Genomic DNA, 22,165 nt, shown 5'->3' on the forward strand with positions numbered 1-22,165 from the left:
TCAAATGATTCCTTATCTATCACCACCGCAGTACCAGCATACGACGGGCTACCAGGCTCATTACCAGCCACCATGTACTTCGTTTTAGCAGAAATCATGGCAAGCCCAATTCTCGCAGGTTCCCTCTTGAGAAGTCCAAAGGCCTCTTCCACCGCTATACGTTCAATACCAATGGTTTCAATATCGTCCCGAAAACCTGGTGCCGCTTCTCTGCATGCCAACCCTCCGTATAGCACTTTCCAGTGCGATGTTGAACAATAAGTTTGACAACCTCGCTTTAAACCATTTAACGTCACGAAAACGTCCGGTATCTCACCGGCTACCCTGACGCTTGATATGAAACTATCAAGGGTGGAACGAATCAGTCTAATGGGTTTTGTTGGAAAACCATAATCGTGCATTATTTGCCATAACTCATTTCTCTTAACTGAATCGTACGCTGCTCTGAAGTCTTCGAACAGATGGTGAGTCTGCAAGTTGAAGTCTCGAAATTTGTCGCAAGGTAAACATTCGACCCACGATGGAGCGTCCCCCTCGAAAACAACAATGGTATTCGCCAACAAAGGTTTCCTGCAATGAAACAGTCGACGGAACAGGATGCGGGAGAGAATTTTGTAGACGGTTTTGAGGAGAGTTATGCCCCAACTGCTTTTTTCACCTCGTCCATGCTTGGTGGATTCACAGCTTGTCTATCATTCTCAATATCAGACCTGCTCTTTTCGACGCCTTTGTCTTCTGCGCCGTTCAACAGTACACTTATATGTTGTTTGTAAGTGAAGCAGTGTAAGTTGTCGATAAGTGTTCAAGCTTCCACTGGTTCAAAATGTGTCATTATTTTCTGGAACGGTCTTTACCGCGATCGTAGAAAGCCAGGCTCTCAGTCTTCATCTAGGTTTTACTGCAAACAGAACTTAACCATAGTTCAGCCTCAGCGCATTTGTACCTATTGTTGTAACAACTACTATCAGTGCCTGCTTGATTATTAGGATTGACACTTGAAGGTTGGGTAAATAACCTTAGCGCTGCCGTTTCAGTCAGTTTGCCCTAATGCACACGCGATCCACATTAATGATAGTTTTAGTTGGCTACCAATAATAATGGACTACACACAATCGTCGTTCAAGCTGAAGGTTTCGGTTAAACTACACGCTAGAAAAATTTATAGCAACACTGAACTGGTTATTAAAAAGCAATTTCCTTAAGAGCAAACCGCTACTTATTCTTTTTCTTGAAAAAAAAAACGAAGGCGGATGTTGGTGAAGCCTTTGTGCCACCCCACACGAATCAGCAATTGAGTTAAAGGTTCCCAAAGTTAGTAAACGGTAACTGCAGCTTGCTTTGTTTGTTTTGTTTACGGTTTGTTGGAATTATAACTTAATTGCAACGGAAATTCGTTCCATTGAGATTTTGAAAACACTCGCCGTGCATCGAATTCTTGCACACACAGCGTTGAAAAGTACACAACATAACATAACATAAATAACATAAATAAATCCATTAAAACCGTGGAGAAGGTGGAAAACCTCGCAGCACAATGGCATCAAACGATGTTTCGACGCATCGTAAAATGGCGAGAGAGCAGAAAAAAAAAACACTTTGGATTTATGAGGTAATCCGTGAAAATTACAAAAAAAAAGCATAACATATGCTGTTGACATGACAACCCAAGAAATGACAGTCTATTTACACACTGACTGTCTGTGTTTGTGCGAGACATTAGGACTCCGAGCGGCGTCCACAATTTGCATCGATGAATTTGCAGTTTAGTTGATGCGCTATTCAGCGGTCGGTTTTTATGGCAACTGAGATGTTATGCAGTTTCACTTTCAAATGGTACCCACGAAGCAGGTGCCAGGTTCTGTTAGCGGTAATAAATGCAAATGATTCAGACTTACATGCTCTCATATGTTAAGAAATCTAAGTACTTTTCAGGTGAAGGGATCAGCATTCGTGAAGTTTTATTGAGTCTGTCAGGTGATCGTTTTTCTCCGAAGAATGGTTTAATATTTTCTTATTTATAAAACACTGTCATCGTTTTTTTTTTTAAATTACTGGAAATCGGGGACCTTCATCACCTAAACTCAGTACGCTGATACGCATGCTAAACAACGCGACTGTTCCCATTTTTCCTCTCGGTTGAACAACTGACGTTCCGCCCGCGTGCTGATGATCTACATATAAAAGGGTTACGTAAAACTAAATCCATCCATCGGCAACCAAAGTGAGACCAACGCGTTTGGAATGCAATTCGCAATAGTAAACGGTGTCAGTCAAGCAACCAACAACGGTTGATAGTTTGGGGGCATCACATTAAGCGCCATTCGTGCGCCTAGTAAAAATGCAAAGTGCATCTAATTCACACCAGAGCCACCGCCGAACCGCGTGCCGCATTATTTATCGGTTAACTGTCAACGTGCTACTGGTCACGCGTCGTTGTCAAAGCTGACGATTGCGTCGTTTTATTGAAAATAGACACTGCGATAGATTTGCTGCTAAATGGCGGGCTGAAATTGAGCATTTCGAAGATAATTGGAAAGGTGAACGCCATTTTCATAACCATGACAGATGACGGCAATTTATACGGTGCAGCAAAACACGAATCACATAACCTCAATTGGAGGATGGATGTAAACTTTGTTCGAACAAACGACCTCATTGATTTTTTTTCCCCGAACTACCAACAGCAGCAGCATCTGCTGCGAGGGGAGGTGCAATTGATCCATTATATCGACCATTTCCGGGAGGCCGAAATTTGCTAGGTGCACAGCATTGCATTTTATGCAATCCCAATCTCACCAATCTCTGATGATGATTATAATGCGCCTCACGGCTAGAGAGATCGAAAATGGGAGGCATTAAAATGACAGTGTGAATCGAATCTGCGAGGGAAGTGAAGAAGCCAAGCGTGAAAGTTTACTCTCAACTGGACTAATTAATCGATCGATCAATCCGGCGCTGGTTGCGCCCGCATCGTGGCCAAGCACTCATCTGTGGTTCCTCCATTTCTCGCTCGAATCTTGCACCCGGCGGTCCGGTTGATGAATTGTTTTTTCTTCTAGCGAAAAATGCGATCAGACAACATAATCGGTAAATTTGGAACAATACTGCAGGATCCCGGCCGAGGTCGACTGCGAGGTTGTTGTGCGCACCGAGTGATCACTTAACGATGAAATTGATTGTTTACGTGCGTTACATGATGGCTGTTATGCAGCATGATGCCGGCCACAAACATTTGTAACGCACGAAAACGGTTAAACCGCACTCCGTTGCCAATTGGGTTTTATGAGGTTAAATTCGTGACCACCAGCGGCGTCGGCGTTGATCGCGCAACATTAAAAACGAGTTTTATTACTCACTCAGCATTGTCATCGCGATCCTAACCGGTTTAATAGCGTATTTTGACAACTGAATTAGAGCTTCACCATAAGTTGGGTTTATTCGTGTACGGCCTAAGCAGCAGGTCTGTACTCCCCATTTTAGTGGGCGTGGCCAAACTCGACTTACTTTGTAACGAATTTATAATCGTTTATATAAGGGCCCCTCTTTTAAAACGGGACGCGCTCCGCTCGGCAAGGTAATTGCTGTGTTTACATCGGCTTGTAGTTTTTCATCGCCAGGCGAGAAGAATTAAAGTATGATTTGCACTTAACGGCTTCTAGCCTATCTACTCTACCTACCGCGTAGCTGCCGACACACACACACACACGCACAGCTCAACCATGAATATGCTAATGTTGACGATTAACTATCACGCTCATCGTAAACCCACGTCACGCTACTGGAGCAGATAGTAATGTAAATTTTGGTTACTTTTTTGAGTTTCTATTACGAGAGTAACTGTAGACTGTAGTTCGGTAATCATTCTTTTTGAATTTTTATCAAGTTTTTGATTGTCATCTTTCAATCGAGGTCCGAAATCTGATCCACTTTTGTTGATACTTGATACTGTATCTCAAAATACGGAGGCTACAATCTTTTTCGATAAGTGGAAAATGCTTGCTTTTTCGTTGTTCAGTGTCAGTAGAGTAAAACTTTGAACGGTTTAAAGCTCTTCTTCCCGGAGTCCGATTAGGCTAAATTTTTACACGGGGACTTTTTTCGGGAAGACAAAACTTATGAGCCATATCGCTAAACAAAGTTCGAGAGTCATTTTTTCCATGCATTTGCAATGGCAGGTTGACAGCGAGAGAAAGCAAAAGGAAGCAAGAAAGCTCGAGAATGTGAAGATTGTCAATAATTTAGAGATAAAAAGGGCGAAATGGTGCATAGAATCTATGAAAAAAGTGATGGTGAATTAGTTGTCATGCACATGAAAAAACATGTGAAAACATATGTTTACTTGTATTTTTCATCGTATATCATCGGAAAAAAACGGGAAAATAGCGGGAAATCGAAAATTGATTCAATGGCGACAGGTCGTCACCGACGGACTGCCAAACCCAGAATATGTCTCCACATCACTCAATCTTGAGTTAGTCTCCTCCAATCGCCCCTAACACCCGTCGATCTGGCGTCCTTAATCACACCACACATCCAACGAGTACGGGGTCTACCGTTAGCTTTGCTGGTCGCTTCTCCGACATTCGTGCCACGTGGCTAGCCCACTGTAGCCTGCCCCATTTTATCAGCTTGATGATATCCGCTTTGTACACCTCGTGGCTCATGCGCCTGCGCCACACTCCATTTTCCAGTTTTCAGAGAAATATTGAACGCAGGATCCTACGCTCGAAGACTTCAAGGGCTGTGAGTACCACCGAGAGAATCAGCGTCCTGTAGAGCGCAAATTTCGTGCGGACATGCATGTTGTGGAATCTCCGCTTGCTACGAAACCGTAAAAGATTGTAAAGGGTGATTTTTTTGCTATTTGGTTTTTCGTGTATTCAGATTTGACAGCTCACGCGGGAGTCCTGACAGCTCTCAAAATCTAATGTACTCAGTTTGGTTTGCCATTTCACCATGAACAGACTTACGCCTGAACAACGCTTACAAATAATCGAATTTTATTACCAAAATTCGTCCTCTGTAAAAATGTTTTTCGCGCAAAATTGTGTTCAGTGACGAAGCTCATTTCTGGTTAAATGGGTATGTTAATTAGCAAAATTGCCGCATTTGGATCGAAGAGCAACCAGAGGCAATACAAGAATCGCCAATGCACCCAGAAAAATGCACGGTTTGGTGCGGTTTACACGCTGGAGGCATCATTGGTCCGTACTTCTTCAAAGATGATCAAAATCGCAACGTTACGGTCAATGGCGCTCGCTATCGTGCGATGATTTCTGATTTTTTTTTGCCGGAAATGGAAGAGCTGGGTCTTGTTGACATGTGGTTTCAGCAAGACGGAGCAACGTGCCGCACATCGCGCGAATCAATGGACATATTGCGGAGTGAGTTCGGTGAGCAATTTATCTCACGAAATGGACCGGTGAATTGGCCGCCTAGATCATGCGATTTGATACCGCTAGATTATTTTTTGTGGGGCTACGTTAAGTCTCTCGTCTATGCGGATAAGCCAACAACAATTCCAGCCTTGGAAGACAACATTACACGCGTTATTCGCGAGATACCAGCCGAAATGCTCGAAAAGGTGACCCAAAAATGCCAAAAATGGACTTTTCGTATGGACCATTTAAAACGTAGCCGTGGCCAACATTTGAATGAAATTATCTTAAAAAAGTAAATGGCATAAACCAATTTATCGGCTCAAATAAAGATTTCATACAATTTTGTAATTTTTATACATTTTTTTTAACGAAAAACCAAGTTCTTATAAAATCACCCTTAATTTGCGCCTGTTATCCGTCGCTTCACTTCGTGGCTGGCTTCGTTCTCACACGTAACGGGAGTACCAAAGTACACACATTCGTCGACTACTTCATGAATGCCCCCATCTATCACAATCTCAGTACCAGATTTGACGAACTTCCACGCTCTCCTCCAGTCACTAGTCCACACGAGATAATGACACTACATCTTTGCACGTCATCTCTTCGTTCTGCACTCCCAATGTTTAACAACAGTTTCGACAGCCCGTCGTCGTCAGGTCCGAAGTTACACGTGCTATCCTGACGCATGATGAAAACCCGTATAATCAGTTTGTTGAGAACCCATGCTCAACCATAATCTGCCATAATTCGTTGCGCTTAACTGAATCGTGTGTCGCCTTGAAGTCTACAAACAGATGATGAGCCTGCCAATTAACTTCTCTGAACTTGTCAAGAATTTGATTCAGGGTGAACATTTAATCCGTTGTACACAGGTCTTGCTCCTGAGCTTGAACTGGAACAACATTAGAGTTGTTGGAACATTCTTGTGAATTTTGGTGCCCCTCGGCATCTCGGAAGTGCGTCGAAAGATCGCCGAATAATTGCTCGCCGGGTTTGTCGTTTCTTCGTTTGCTTACAAGAAATTTTCGTTGAGGTCTGGTGAAGACTTGATGCTTTTTCTGGAAGGCTAGGGGGACCAAAATTCGCAGGAACGGTTAAAAAGCTATAATTTTCCAGTGTTATAGATGTTAGAGATTTTATCATATCAGGATTTTGTAAAGCTTTTGAATTTTAGAGCAACTTCGTTGCCCTTGGATTTTGAGAATTCAGAGCTTCGATTTCGGGATTTCAAAATTCCATTATATTATGATTTTAGAAACGTGGGGATCAATAACACTGGTCGACAAAATGAAGAAAAAAAGTGCATTCCAAAAGTTCAAACCAAAAAAAAGTGAAAAAAGAAAGAAAAGAGTTTTGGTGCCCCTAGCCATTATCAGAAAGGCGTCAACTCACGTGAGAGTGTCGTATAGAAATTGCCCGCCGGGTTCGTCGTTATGTTTACGAAAAAACTCATTTGAAAAAAAAAGATAATGGCTAGGGACACCAAATTTCACAGGAATGACTAAATAGCAATAATCTTCAATTTTTTTCTGGTTCGATTTTATTGAATTATGGTTTTAACTGTTTAAAATTCACACTGGATTCTTTTTTTACGCAATTGATGCGCCTGCTCAAGAAAAAAATAGCGTATTTTTGAACAAATCGTGCAAAAAAAACGCGTCGTTTTGATGAAATCTTCCGCTTCGTGTAAAAAAATCGTGTAAAATGAAATCACGTAAAAACAAATCGCGTAAAAAAGAAGCCAGCATAATGATTTTGAATTCAAATATTCAATGATTTTACCATTTTGAACCCAAGGTTTGTGAGAATTTTGAAATGTTAGAATTTTCTGATTTGGTAATGTAGAGAATTTACGATTTAAGGATATCCTGAAATTCGGGGTTCATGGATTTCTAAACATTGAAGTTGTAGATTTTTGGTTCAAATAGCTTAAAGACTTCAGGTTTTGGAATTTTATAATTTGAAAGTTTGTGATCTGAAAATTTCAGCATTTTGAGGACTAAGCGATTCAGCATTTCAGAACATTGTTCATTTTGGCAATTGGGCAGCATCTCAGAATCTGAGCATTAAAAGATTTTTGTATTTGGCGTCATCCACGAATTACGTAAGTTTTTTTTTGGATTTTTGATCCCCTTTCTTTCATAATAAGGCAAAATAAAATTTCTCGTTTTCTCCCTCCCCTTTCCTCAAATCGTATGTAAGATTTATCTTCTAAAAGAAAAATTGAGATTAATTTCAAAGTTGAAGAAAAACTTTTTTTTATTGTACAATTCCATAGAGAAGCTACTACTTAACCAATTAGGAAACAAACTAACGTACATATTCATTCAGCTGGGGAGGATCAGCTGTTTGCTCAAAATTCATCTGTTAGAATCGTCGCAAGATAGTTTTGAACTGATTTGAGATTTTTTTTTTGTTTCGAAAGTTTTTTATTCTATTTTTATAATCTTAGGATACTCTTCTCCTCTCCCTACACGCTTACGCGATTTGAAGATGACCCCTTTCCGGATTGTAGAAGCTAGGTATTTTAAGATTCTCTCAGAATTCTACGAGATTTCAAGCAGATAGAAATTTTGAGATTTAGAGTTATAAGATTTGGAAGATTTTGGGTTCTTAAGATTTAGGGCTTTGAAGATAAGATTTTGAGATTTGAGGTTCAAAGAATTTTGGGACTTAATGGTTTGAAAATTTCAGGATTTTAACACAACATTGTTGAATAAGATTTTGGTATCTTAGAACCTTATAATATTAGGATTTTAGAAGTGTCGCGTTTAAGAACTTATGAATTTCAGAATTTGACAGACTTTGAGAATTTCAGGATCAAATGATTTTGGGTTCAATATTCTAAAATTTTAGCATGTTGGGTCCTGGATGAAAATTCGGGATGTTATATTTTTCTGCTTTAGAAATTTTAAAAATTTAAGGCTTCGAAGATATTGTGAGATCTAAGGATTTCAGGATTTTGAGGTTTTAGAATATAAGAACTTAAGGATTTGGGATTATGAGATTTTTGGATTGAAAGATTTGAAGGTTTTAGGGTTTTGAAGTTTTTTGATATTGGGATTCAAAGAATTTATGATTTTGTTATCATGAAATTTTGTGATTTTGGTTTTAGTTTTAGCATTTCAGGATTTTCCGATTTTCAGATTTTTGGTTTTTGGAATTAAGGATTTAATGAATTTAAGATCTGAGGATCTCAAAATTATAAAAATGTTTAGTTTTAGAATTTTATAAAAAAGAATTTCAAAGCTCTTGGATTGTGACTTTTGAGGATTCAAAGATTTAAGTTTTTTTTTCTATTTCAGGACATTGGGATTTTATAGAAATTAATTTATGATGCTGGAATCCAGAATTACGGGACTTCACGATTTTTTAGTATTCAGGACTGTTTTTTTTTATAATTCTGAGATTTAAAAACTTTAAGATCGTAGTATTTATGGATTTTGAAGTTGTTGTATTTCAAAATTTTTGAACTTCAGGATTTTAGGGTTTAAAATGTTCAGACTTGTTCAAATGTTACGCCCAAACGTTGTTTCTCAAGTAATCTGAGCTGAATTGATAGTCATCAGTCTGCGATCTACGAAATATACCGTGCTTACACTATGCTACGCTACGCTTAGAACTAAAAACATTCAGGATTTCAGGATCTTCAGAGTTCAATATTTAGGACATAAAGATGATAAGTTAAGATGTGATTTTTTAGTTGAAAGGTTTTGAACTTTGGGATTTCCAGATCATGAAATTTAAGGATTATAGGATTTTATGATTTTAAGATTCAAGGATTTATTGATTTTAAAATGTTAACATTTTAGCACATCTGTTTTGGGTTTCCGGACTTTTGAGATTTCAGAACTTTATGATGTTAGAATTTTAGGAATGTCGGAGTTGAAAATTTATGAATTTCAGGATTTTGGGGTTTTTTTAAATCAGAATTTAAGGTTCATTAAGCAGACAGTATGTATATTTTTCCAAATCTGTATCATACTTCCAGTTCGCTTGTTTTTCGCTCTCTCTACTTCACATACTGTCTGCTTAGTGAACTTGCGTGTTTACGGGAAAAAGCCGTTGTTAAAAATAGAAATTTAGTTCGAAAAAGCAGAATTTAATGATTCAATGATTTTGGATTTAAATGTTCTAGAGTTTCAACATTTTGGGGAGTTAGGGTTAGTGTCAGTAGGATCGTAGCGCTACCCTCGCAATTGTCCTGTATACTTAACGATGTCTGTGTATAATAAACAGAAGGTCGAGTTCCGAATCGGAATGTAGCATCAAGGCTTTGCTTTGCTTTGCTTAACGATTCTGTTATCTTGAAATTTTGTGATTTTGGTATTTTCGGGGTTTAGTGTTTTAGCAATTAAGGATTTTTTTTTAGATTCGGAGAACTTTCCGGAAGCCGCACTGGTAGTTACTCTCTGACAAAGGCTTCCTGCAATGGCCTCAGTCTATTAAACAGGATGCAGACGGAGTGGCATGCCTCGATAATTACTACAATCGAGTCAGTGGTCCTTTGTAAATAGGGGCTAAAGCGCATTGAGAGTTGAAAAAATACTAACAGAAATGCTACTGTACATGAAACAAGGGGCCGTGTAATTAAAAATCATCAAAACGTAGATATTAGATCCAAGTGAAACGTCGAAGTAGATCCAAGTGATCAGTTTTTCAGTACGGCCCAAAAACAAATGAATTTCTCGCCATTTTTGTATTGAAACGGGTGCCTACGTCCTTTGTTTTTTGATTTTATATAACGTACGAATAAGTAACAACGAAAAGGAAGATAATAATGAACAAATTGGCATGAAAACCCCATATTCGAAAAAATGGCCTTTACGTATCTTTGTCATCTCACGGCAGTATGTTCCTTATGAGTTAAAGCCAAGAAACGTTGAGCGTTGGTTTTTTGCTTGCGAACAACTACTTCGGCGACAGAAAAGGGAGGGTTTTCTTTATCGCATTGTGACGGTTGACGAAATCTGTAATCGTCTTGAAAAAGATGATTTCTTTGTAGACTCCAGAGCAGCATTATTGCGAGCGCTCCGCTTTGACGATCTGCCTCAAATTAAGAATGATTTTTCTTCCAACAGGCACCGTCAAACAAATTAGAGGATGTGAGTTCGTAATTGGTTGAATTTTGCGCAACTTTTTAACTTTTCTGTAGCACTTGCACTTTTCTCAATTTTACTTCGTTGGATCTAATCTATTTGTTATTGCATTTTAACGCGCGTAAATTAATAGACAATTGGTCAAAAATTTTCAGCTCGCGGGGAACTCAGAGCATCGTTTGATATAGAGAACTTTTATATCCTTCATTGAGCTAATCAGCCATACTTATACTGCTTGCATTTCAAACGGTTTCTAGTTTACTTGAAAATGGCGCAAACCAACTGCTGTAAAAACATTTACAAAACGTTTACGGAATTTTTCTTCACTGGCTGACTCAAAAGCTTTTTCATCACAAAGCGGTTTGCATAATTCTTTTAGGGATTCAACGTTAGAATAAAAATGGGGTTCCTTAAGTTTGGGTGGTAAGGCGCTTTGCCAGCAGTTGCACTCAATCAGTATCGTTTAACAATGTTAACAAAATTTTTATTCAGAATTTTTAAACAGAAAAAAGTCCTAATAAATTTCTTTAATTTTCATAAAATTAGGAAACTATTAAATAGGGTTATTTTGACACATTCTAGTTTGAAAACAGAAACGTTACTGCGTTTTTTACAGTAAGTAGTGAACGAAAATTTTCCCCCGCGCATTCCAGAAAACGGATGCCGTTACAGTGGATGTGGTGTGGTGTATCCAAGTTAGGTCTGTTGATGCAAAAAATCAGCTCTATTACAGCGAGACGTTGCCAAATATTTCTACTTTAAACTGTTTTCATTTTTTACAAATTCATCTAAACATGATGGAACTTTGGTGTTAATTTTATTCAAATAACCAGAAATGACAGTTAAGTTAGTGTAATATGAAAAAAAAAATTGTTGTAAAATAAAATAAAACGCTATATCAAATAAGTAAAAATCGGAGAAAAACGAAAACATTGTTATAAATGAAATTATTCTAATGACTTCGCAAATATTCGAAAATATCTCTTATTTGTGATTATTTTAGGTGCTATTAAACACAAAATTGTTACTTCGTTACTTTTTTTTCTAGAAAATAATTATTAAAAATCATCTCACGCGCATCCCAGAAAACGGATGCCGTGTCCTTGGCAGTACATAGATGGAACTGTTTTCGCCTTCTTCGGAGTTGGCTCTCTCCGTTCAGGTCATTGTTTCGTTTGTTCTTTCGTCTTGAGTGTGAAGTGGTGGATCCAAGTTTTGTCCATAATTATGAAATAATGCAAAATTTTGGTTGTAAAAAATTTCAACCGTAAAATTTTGCAATCATGGCTCTTTCATTCGTCTTAAAACTTTTTTAAATAAACATGAAAATAACTTTTTTACTATTATCGTTTGATTTTAGGTTCTTCAGCAGCGACTAGACCATGCTACCCGGTCACGAATTTTTCTCAGCAAAAAACTGGACAAATCCAAGGAGGATATTGACGATCTGAAATTTCGGGTAGGCTATCTTGTGATCTTCTTCACCAACTATTCGATTCTAAACCTCCTTTCTTTGCCTTACAGCTAGAGGAAAAAACCATCGAGCTGGAGGGCACGAAAGCGCAGCTGCGAGTTCTGGAGTCCAAGCAGAGCGGCGGTGGTAAGTCATCGGCGGCGACCGGTTTCAGTTCGGAGCACAGCAGCACTACGGGCGGTGTGATATCGAGTACGGGGAAAAGTGGCTGCAATGTTACCGTAGTGTCCACATCGGCCCGTGGCATCGTCAGTCATCATCAGCCCCGAACCGCTTCTACCTCTGCGGAACTGGTTCAGCCCCAGTCGCCCGTTCATCAGCATCTCCATCACCACCACAGCCAGCAGCAGCAGCAACGTGATTTGGCGCTGCGATTGCAGCAATCCTCGCAGGTTTCCACGCCCAGCATGAAGGCGATGGTTCCGCTGGCGATGGACGAGATGTTGCACCACAGCAGCAGCACGGAGTCGGCTCAGGATCAAGCGGAACGAGACTCGGCCAGTAGATTACAGTGTCCGGAAACGCCGCGACGGAGGCCGAGCAAAATTCCACTACCGGGGACGAAGGGCTATGTGGCCCCGAAACCTCCGACCGGTAGAAATTTTGTGGCCGCCTCACAGCAGCATTCCCGGCAGGAGAAAAACTCCCCCTCCCCGTCCGGCTCGCTAACCAACAAATCACTGAACAAGAGCACCGGTAGTCTCTACATCAAATCGACCGGGCCAAGTTCAATTACCAGTGCGGCGAGCAAGGACAAGAAAGACACCAGTCTAAACCGTCCGGAGTCGGCTCAAAGCTGGCGCCGGGATGCGTCTCTCGAGAAAAGTCGTAGTTCCTCAATACCGGTTTCGAAAGGTTCACCCGTGGCCAAACAAGTCCAGCATGTGGTGAGTAATTCGCCCCTGCCGAAAGCGAAGCGGGACTCCCTAACGACGCGCGTGAAGAATCTGGATTCGCTTTCGCGACTTCAGACGGCTTCCGCTTCGACGGGCAATCTAAGCAAATCGAGCTCGAAGAAAGACCTAAGCTCGAGTTTCACCACCGGTCAGCTGCGCGATCGGAAGCAAAGTGCCAGTGCGATTCGTCGCGTTAGCAGTGCCTCCATCGGACGCAGTTCGTCCATCGAACAGAACAATAACAACAGCAACGGTTCATCGTCGAGTTCGGCAGTGGCTGCCGGAGCGGCGGTCAATGACGGTGGCACCGATGGCGGCAAGGTACGAAACATTCGTTCCTCCTTCTGGAATTGGCTGAAAATCTAGAAATTTGTGTTTCCGTTCCTAAAAAACAAGACAAAAAAAACCGAAGGTGGTCCCCTTCCGTGTAACAACCATTGAGACAATCTGCCGGCGGCAGATTGGGTTCTTTTTTTTCTAGAATCAATCGTGCAACCCTTGTAACAATTCAAAATTTTAACGTAGATTGGTTTTTCTTATCCTTTTTTTTGTTTTAAATTTCCGTTGCCTGTAAAGATATCAGTTTTGTGACAAACGTGTTCGTTTCTTGTTTTTTTTTTAACTTTTCTCGTTCTACGACTACCTAATCGTAACTGAGTGATTTCGTATTAAGAAGTAAACGTAATTATTGCAGGGTGTAATATAAGCAAACGGTTATCAAAAATAAAGTGATTTCATTGTGATGCGCAACGCTAGGAACAGAAGAAAACACGAACAGTGATACGAAATACGATGACACATGATGCACGATCAGTGATTTACATGACTTACTTTTTATCTACCGTTAAATGTTTTTGTGTGTTTCTAAAAGCTCGCCTCGTGATAGTAAACGTTCGAATAATTTCCCCCCACTTATCAGTTCTACTGTCATTTTCCTCTACCACTAATACTGACCGTGTACTTCAACTATCGATCGTAAATTGTGCTGTATGTTTTTCGTTTTTTTTTTCTTTTGTTTTTCAACTAACACATACATCGCGCGTCGTGAGAGCGATAAGAGCTAAAAGGTCCCCCGCCTTTCATAATCATGCAACCAAAAAATGCACAACCGAATCGGCGAAAAAAATGGTGTGGTTCGAAAGGAAATCCAAATCTACCACCGCACACGAACGCATTGCCATCTGGTGGACCCCTTGCCCAAAGCACACCCACCCACACAATCGCGCAGAGAAACTATTTGCAACATGTTGATGTTGTTGTTGTTGCTGCTGCTGTTGACGCTCTACTCTACGTACGGATGCTACAATTTTGGAAGAAATCGTCGGTGTCCGAAAACAAACAAAGCCTGCATTCGAAGGATTTTGCAAACTCAAAAGTTCATCATCAGTTGAAACAAACAAAAGCACATCCCCTTTGTTAATAGCCCCAAAGAAAAAAAATCAACCACACTGACTGTACAACACCACCACCACCACCAAAAAACCCTACCCAAGGGGGCCTACCTAGCTATCAGTCTTCTATTATTACTACTACTACCACTATAACTACCACCACCACTATTACTATCACTACTACTTCTACTACCTACCACCCACCCACCAACCAATCAACCAAAGCGATCGAAAAAAAAGCGCAAAAAATCCATCGACCGTTTGCAGGATTTTTGTGGTTCTACTGTTTCTTCCTTTTTTTCGTAAGTCATGTTGTTGTTGTTCTTGTTGTACTTTTTTGTTGTGTTTCATAACTTTTTGGTTTTATTCTTCCTCTCCCTGTTTTTTCTGATCACTCATTTTTTTTTGGTTTTGGTTTTGTTTGACACCTAAAATCACCGCATCACCGTTTGTTTTTTTTTTTTTTGATTTTATGTTCTACTTAAAAGCTTTAAGCTTAGTTTTAGATGCTGCATTTTCTTTGTTTTATTTTGCTTTAGTAGTTTGACTGCTTTTGGTTACGGTATTATTGCGCACTACACACACTTGAGGGCTTGCTTTTCGGTCACCTGCTCGTTAGTAGGGTACCTGTAAACATACCAGCTGTGTTTATAATGCTGATCTTTATATTTTTTTACGTTATTTTAGTAGTTGTTATTTTATGTTTTCGAATATCCCAACTAATCTAAGCTTGTTAATCACTCGCATCAAGCAATGTTTGTTGAAACCGAGGATACGTATTCAGGGAAGCTTATACTAAATTTGGAACTAAAACTATTATACATTTGATCAGATCAAAATCAATCTGAACTTACTTCAAAAAGAGTAAAAGTTGATTGGATTGTTATGTAAATTTCAAATTTAAATTTGTATATTTTTTTTCTATTGTATCAAATTCTATTAAGTTCATGCTTGATATTTTCCATTCTCTCTGCTATAGAGGCTTTCCACAAAAAATAGTTAACTGCAAAAGCTTCGCGAAGAGGGAAAGCAGCACCGCACAATGTTTGAACGAAACACAGACATTCTGAAAGCAACTTTTACCTCGGAAGGTTTAAATACTTAAACTCATATAAACTTCAAAATTCAATAATGAACTGACTAGAGTCTATTTCTAGTATTCATTTCAGCACAAATTTGTGTAGTTTTTGAATGTTCAAAATTTCACTAGTGTTTGTACCATTTTCCTCTGAAAGTTTTGACTATTGTTAAAATTTTTCTGCAAAAAAGAAAAAAAACAAAACAAATGATTAAAAAAAATCGGTGTAGGGTTTTGATTCAATTGTTTTTGATTAAAATTAGGTTAATTCCCAAAATTATGCTGGCTCAATTTTCGAGAAGGACCAAACCTATGCCACACTGTTTCCAAAGCTGCAAAAACGTGATCGAAATTATTTTTTTTTTCAAAAAAAAAATGATTTAAGAGCTGTAGTGTCTTCACAAAAGTTGTTCCATTGATTATTCTCCATGTTATAGAAGTTAAAACTTTGTGATTAATACACTCAATAGTGAAAAACGAATTTTACTTTTCTCATTTCGGTATAGAATAATCCTTTTTGTTCGGCAAAGTTGTTGCACATTTCAAAAGAAACAACTTTGTTGAAGACACCGCACTTCTATCTATCTTTTTAAATGGGCTTTTGTGGAGTTTTTTTTTATAGAAAACACTTATCTTTTTTTAGTGATTTTCTTCAATTTTTCAATGCTCTACAATATTGTTTGGTGTGACGTGAAAAACAATTACTTCGAAGGAAGTTTATTTTCTTCTCACATGTTTTTGTTTCTTGGTTATTGCCGGTTTTTATCAAAACTAATTTTTTCACTCAAAAAAATTGATTTTGGGCTCGTAGTATTTTCAGAAAGTTGTTTTATCGATTATTCTCCATTTTATAGGATTTAGAATTTTGTGATTGATCCACCTAAAAGTGAGAAACGAATTTTATTTCTCTCATTTTTGCACATAAAAATCCACTTTTTTCGACAAAGTTGTAGCACATTCTATAAAAAAACAACATTGTAGAACATTGAAAAATTGTAGAAAATCACTAATATGGGAAAAATTGATTTTTAGTGGCAATGCGTAGAAAACTCTACAAAAGTCCCTTTAAATAGATAGATAGAAATAAAATGTCTTCGACAAAGTTGTTGCTTATAGAATTTGTTACAAAGTGAATTTCTATATGCAAAAATGAAACAAAGTAAAATTCGCTTCTCAATTTTAGGTGGATTAATCACAAAGTTGCAACTTCTATACAATTAAGAATAATTAATGGATCAACTTTGCTGAAGGCAGAACGGCTTCAAAATCGAATTTTGTGTGTCGAATAAATTCAGTTTTTAATGAAATTTATCATGGTGAGACTTTTTAAAAATAATTGGACTATTATAAAAATTATGAAACGTATTCTACTGGATTCAATTTTTCGCTGAAGAATTTGTAGAAAAATATGCACAAAAATTCAAATTAAGAACAATTTTACGAAAAATGAAGCAATTATTCGACCATTTTTGATCTGGCTGAAACTTTGCATAGATCCTGTGGACTAAACATGTCGTTTTGTGCTATTGGTGTTTTTTTTCTTGATTCGCGGCCTTTTTTGAGAAGGGCTTATGTAAAAAGGTATTACGATTTGTTTAATCGGTGTGACGTCTTCCGCAAGGTTGTAGATCACAATTTTGTGTTTAAGAAAAAATATACACCGTAAAAAAAAATTTTTTTTTGAGATAGAAGTAACGTTTCCATCAACAATTGAACTTTTTTCGGATGGTGATAAAAAAAAACTAAGATATATCATTAGGTTTGATGAATTTACCATGGAAGGTAATTATACTAGCATACTTGCAAAATTAGTCTACGCCCTTGCGAGTGGTCTTCCAACAGTCAATCGGAAGATTTTTTTTTTTGTAGTTTTTTTTGTATCGAAAGATAGTTGTGGGTCATTCCATACGAAGTGACCACGAAAAAGCACAAAATTGGACACTACCACCACAGATTTTGCTCAAAGTTGAGAGAATAATTCATCTACTGTCACTTTGTAAAAATCCCAAATTTGGTGTCGATTGGAATATGACTGTATTTGCCGAAAAATGTAAATTTAGTTTTCAAATACCAAAATAATTTATACACTTCTGTCCAAAAGTTACACTCAAAGAAATCGACACGACATTATATAGTGTTTTACACTTGATTTCGCCATACTGGTCAAAACATATAGAATTCATATGCGAAACACTTTAGAATTATTTATCGTGCAACACCTCATTTCCAAAAGGAAAACACTTTCAATTCTCGTTTTATGACATATAGACATAAAGTGTTTGGATTTTGAATCTCAAATGAATGTTTACCGAGCTTCGAATGATTTTCATTCGATTTCAAAATGAAAACAGTTTTACATGGAAATTATTGCATATAATGCAACCTTTGTTTTATTTATAAAACTTAAAATTTAATCTTATCTATAATAATTTATCATCAAATAAAAACTTTACTTCCCTGTTGAAGAAGCCTGGAAAGCAAACAAAAAATTTTATCAATTTAATTGTAATAATCAATGTTTAGGTAAACAAATACTTGCCTCTAACGTAAAGATGCTTTCATCAGAATCTCTTGTGCTAGATGAACGAAATAAGATTAGAATTGGATTCTTTTACGTGACATAAATAACTTACCTTGCAAACATTTACAAATTTAGTCCGGAAAATCGTCGAGCTTCTAAGCCGTATGACACTCGCTGACTTTTCATCTGTCGCCATTTTTCTACTTTTTAGCACAAACGGCACTTCGTTCGACACATAAAAACAAAACAAATCAACCGAAAGTGTTGTTCGCACATGATAATCACTGTGATGAAACAGTGGGGCAGATTCAAGTGCAATTCACTTGAAAGGGATGTTGGAATCATACGTTAATGAAGTGCGGCTCATGGATGTAAGTTGATGTGTGCGACAACTTGAAACGAAAAGAAAATAATGGAATTCGATAACAAAAATTCTTCAAAGAACAATGCGGAGTCATTTTCATATCCAATTGATGAATCACTTGGATGGAGCGTGCGCAGTTTTTTCACTGTATATTTTTTTCTGGATTCCTTGGTTTATTTTCTTCAAAAATCGTCTATCAGTATTTTTCCGACATCCCACGTCTATGAATTGTAAGAAAAAGAAAAAAAAAATTGACAAAAATTGCTTGACTTTGCAATAAAGAGGGGGGTCCTACAGAGCGGGGGGTATTCCAATCGACACCAAAATTGGGATTTTTCCAAAGAGACAGTAGATGAATAATCCCCCCAACTTTGAGCAAAATCTGTGATGGTCGTGTGCCAAGTGGCATGTACACTTCGTATGGAATGACCCTTATGCTATTTCTTGTGAAACGTATCATGTGCCGGCAGGCACTTCATACTATAAATTTCCCCGTTCACGACTAGTTGGGAGCAAAAAAGAGCGGATTCGACATTCGCCTCTCGCTCCTTGGTGTTTGAAATGAACTTTACCTCCGAGCTCACTTTTATCGTGAGGAAGTTAAATATGAAGTGCCCTGCCAGTCGTTGCCATTCAGGGTGAGATAGGATAGGAAACATAACCTATACTCAATATTCGGGTGGTTCTCGTCGTCAATCAACACCGCCACGTTGTGATTTGCCGAGGGTGTTGATAACGTTGACCATTTTTTTGAAGTAAATATTATCAAAAGAAAATTTAAAATTTATTATTTAAAAACCGCTTTTGTTTTGTTTTGAGCTGAAACCGTTTGTTAGATCGATATAGAATCTTCAGCAAAGATGTGAATAATAAGTTTGTCTTTCCAAAATCTACACACCGTAAAAATTTAATTTTTTTTTTCAAAATTTTAACTTCTTACTGCTTACTTCTTCAAGTTTAAATTATTACAATGTCTTGCCAACATTGTGTAGTTTTTGTAGACAAAACTTTAGAATTTTAAAAATAGGGTTTTTTATATTTAATCTAAAATATCATTTTTGAGTTTCTTCTGATTTTTTTCGTCTTACGGTGTACATTTTTTCTGGAAGGAAAAATTACTGGGGCAGACAGTGTATGTAGTTCGGGAAGTAAAAAATAAGTGAACTGAAAAATAAACACAGCCTTGGAAAAACATACCGCATCCAGACCGGATGTGACACTGTTCGCCGTAATTATCTTGAATGTTGACGGGTTTCAAGCCGTTGTAAAAATAGAAATTAGTTCGACGAAAATAACTGTCTACTACTTTGCCGAAGACATCATAATAATCAAACAACCCATTCTAGTATTTTTTGAATTTTTACAATTTTTTTCACCATTTTATTTCACCATAACTAAACAACCATTAAGGTGAAACCTCATTGAATCCAAGAATGGCCGACTTCGAGTCACCACTTCGAATTTTCAAAAGCACAAGACTCGGAAATAATCATTACGTTCCCTATGAAAAATCTATTTTATGTTTGCTTCACCACAGCAAACATAAAATAGCATTTTCACAGGGAACGCATTAACTATTTCCGAGTCTTGTGCTTTAAAAAATTCGAAGTGGTGACTCGAAGTCGGCCATTTTGGATTCAATGAGGTTTCACCTTAATATTTGGCCCCTATGAAAAGATAAGCTTTTAAGGATAGTTATTTTTCATTTCTTTTCAATTTTTTTCTAAAAATATTGTTTTGATACAACCGTACTCTAAAGATATTTATTATCGTCAATCAATACAATTTTCCCATAGCACAAGATGTTATCTTTAGCCCATAGGAATTTGTGCAAAATTTCAGTAAAATCAAAAATGACAATTGAAAAAATATTTGAATGGAGACTTTTTTTATGAACTCACCAGAAAATCGTATCTTTGTGAGACTTCATTTTTTAGTTACATTTTCTAAAAAAAATCCTTTTTTAGAGTTTGGTGTATTTTTGGCTGTGTAGTCTTAAAAAAGTAGAACGACTTTTGTCCAACGTTTCGTCACTGATCAGTGACATCGTCAGGGAAAACTGCAGGGATTAATTAAGCATTAGTAGTTGTTTTCCATATTAAAGTGTTCAGTGTTGTGGCTTACATAAATTTTATTTGTTTCTTGTCAGTGTGCCTATCGTCAACACTAACTGGGGCGATTTAGGGTACATTTTGTAATAGTAATGTTTACAAAATTTGTAGTGTTCTTTTTATCTTATCAAAAATATCGAATAAACTTACAAATCTATTCGCTGGTAACGTTATAGAGAATAGATCCCTGCGGACGCCCCTGAAGAATTCACTGATCATTGACGAAACGTCGGGCAGCAAAAAAAAAACAAAAGTCATTCTAGCCGAGAATACACATAACGCTCGAATAACTTCAACAGTCGAACTCTCAGCAACAATAATTTTATATGTAAAGAAAAATTCAGCCCTCCTAAAAAAGCACCCAAACAATTGAACGGCGTTGGAACGAACCATCCTCATTCACGAAGCCACTCTCGTCGTGAGGCATTGCTCAGTTTGATTTTTTTTTTTTGACCTCTGGAAGCGAGTTTTGGGATCATTTGTTTCGGTCTTTAGAAGCGCTTTTCGCTCAATTTTGAGCTCAGAAATTCAAGATATAATTTCAAGATATAATTTTGGGTTTTTCGGATTATTTTCTGGTATCTTTTTTTTACTTTATTGATTAGGGTATGTTTAGACTATTTGATTTTTTCATCTGATTCGAGCAGATTGCTGGAAAATATATCGAATGCAATGTTGGTTTACGTTTACACCTATTCGATATTGTTATTCGACATGCCGTTCGATATGTCGAATGAAATAGGAACGTTTCTATTTTTCGTTCGACTTCAAGAACATAGCAACCTTTGATTTTTTTTCCAGTTTTTTGTTTTGTCTTTCCATAACAAACATGATTTTCGTTTTTTGTGTGCTGGCAAATATCAAAATAGAGAAAAGAATACATTTGACATTCATTTGGCAGTTCTTCCTTTCGACATTTGCAAGCAGTATGAACACCGCCATACAAACAGGTTCGACAAAGTATGTCGAACGGTAAATCGAAAAGATTTTCGATTTCTGCAGTGGTCAAAATCAGACCGACATCTCTAATAGTCTAAACGTACTTTTAAAGTGTGCTTTGGCTACTGTTATGATGCCTTTTCTAGCCTTTAAAAGCATTTTTAACCACTCTGATCTCAGTGTATTCTCGCTGTCTTGAGCTCAATTTAGAACCACTTTCTTCATGGATCTTTACTGATCCTGAGAAGCGTTTGCAATTCTAAGCTCACTTTGGGATTGTTTTCGTTTTTGGCCTTTGGAAGTGTATTTTGGGATTAGTAGATTTGATCTTCAGTAGCGCTTTTGCGCTCAATTTCTGAGCTCAGTTGAAGACCATGCTATGATTTTTAGAAGTGTTTTTATAGAGCTTTTATAGAGCTCATTTGAAATCTTGATTTAAGAAGTGTTCAATTTGGATCATTTTATTTATGGCCTTGAAAAGCGCTCTTCGCCATTCTGAGCTCAATTTTTGATTATTTTCTTGTCATGCATTTAAAAGCGTTTTAAGCCATTTTTTTGTTAGGGGAAAAGAATTATGTTGTCCAACGGTATGAACTTTTGTAACAAATTCAAGCCGTTCTGAGCGAAATGTTTTTTTTCTTTTTGCTATTTTGGGCTCAATTAAGGATCATTTTCTTCTTGGGCTTTTTCTAGACTTGAGAAGCACTTGAATCATTTTACCTGTTTACGACCTTGAAAAGCACCTTTTGCTATTCTGAGCTTAATTTGGGATCATTTTCATGTTTAGTCTCTTTTGAACTTAAAAAGCGTTTTCAGATTTTTTCTGGCCCTCAGCAACGTTTCTTGAAATTATATTCTTGTTTGACCTTTTCTTGCCGTCAGAAGTGCTTTTTTGCCATTCTGAGCTC

The 22,165-nt window shown here is 37.6% G+C and overlaps 1 protein-coding gene across 7 annotated transcripts in view; it reads left to right on the forward strand.

The window, feature by feature from the left end:
• LOC129719165 (uncharacterized) overlaps positions 1-22,165 on the forward strand; it is a 179,474-nt gene that overhangs the window by 152,559 nt on the left and 4,750 nt on the right. For all 7 annotated transcript variants that reach the window (XM_055670613.1, XM_055670616.1, XM_055670614.1 and 4 more), the window contains 2 exons: positions 11,844-11,942; positions 12,008-13,174. In XM_055670613.1, coding sequence (XP_055526588.1) covers positions 11,844-11,942; positions 12,008-13,174 — 1,266 coding nt within the window. The remainder of the gene's footprint in view (positions 1-11,843; positions 11,943-12,007; positions 13,175-22,165) is intronic.

This window comes from Wyeomyia smithii, chromosome 1 (genome assembly GCF_029784165.1).
Source record: "Wyeomyia smithii strain HCP4-BCI-WySm-NY-G18 chromosome 1, ASM2978416v1, whole genome shotgun sequence".
NCBI lineage: Eukaryota > Metazoa > Arthropoda > Insecta > Diptera > Culicidae > Wyeomyia > Wyeomyia smithii.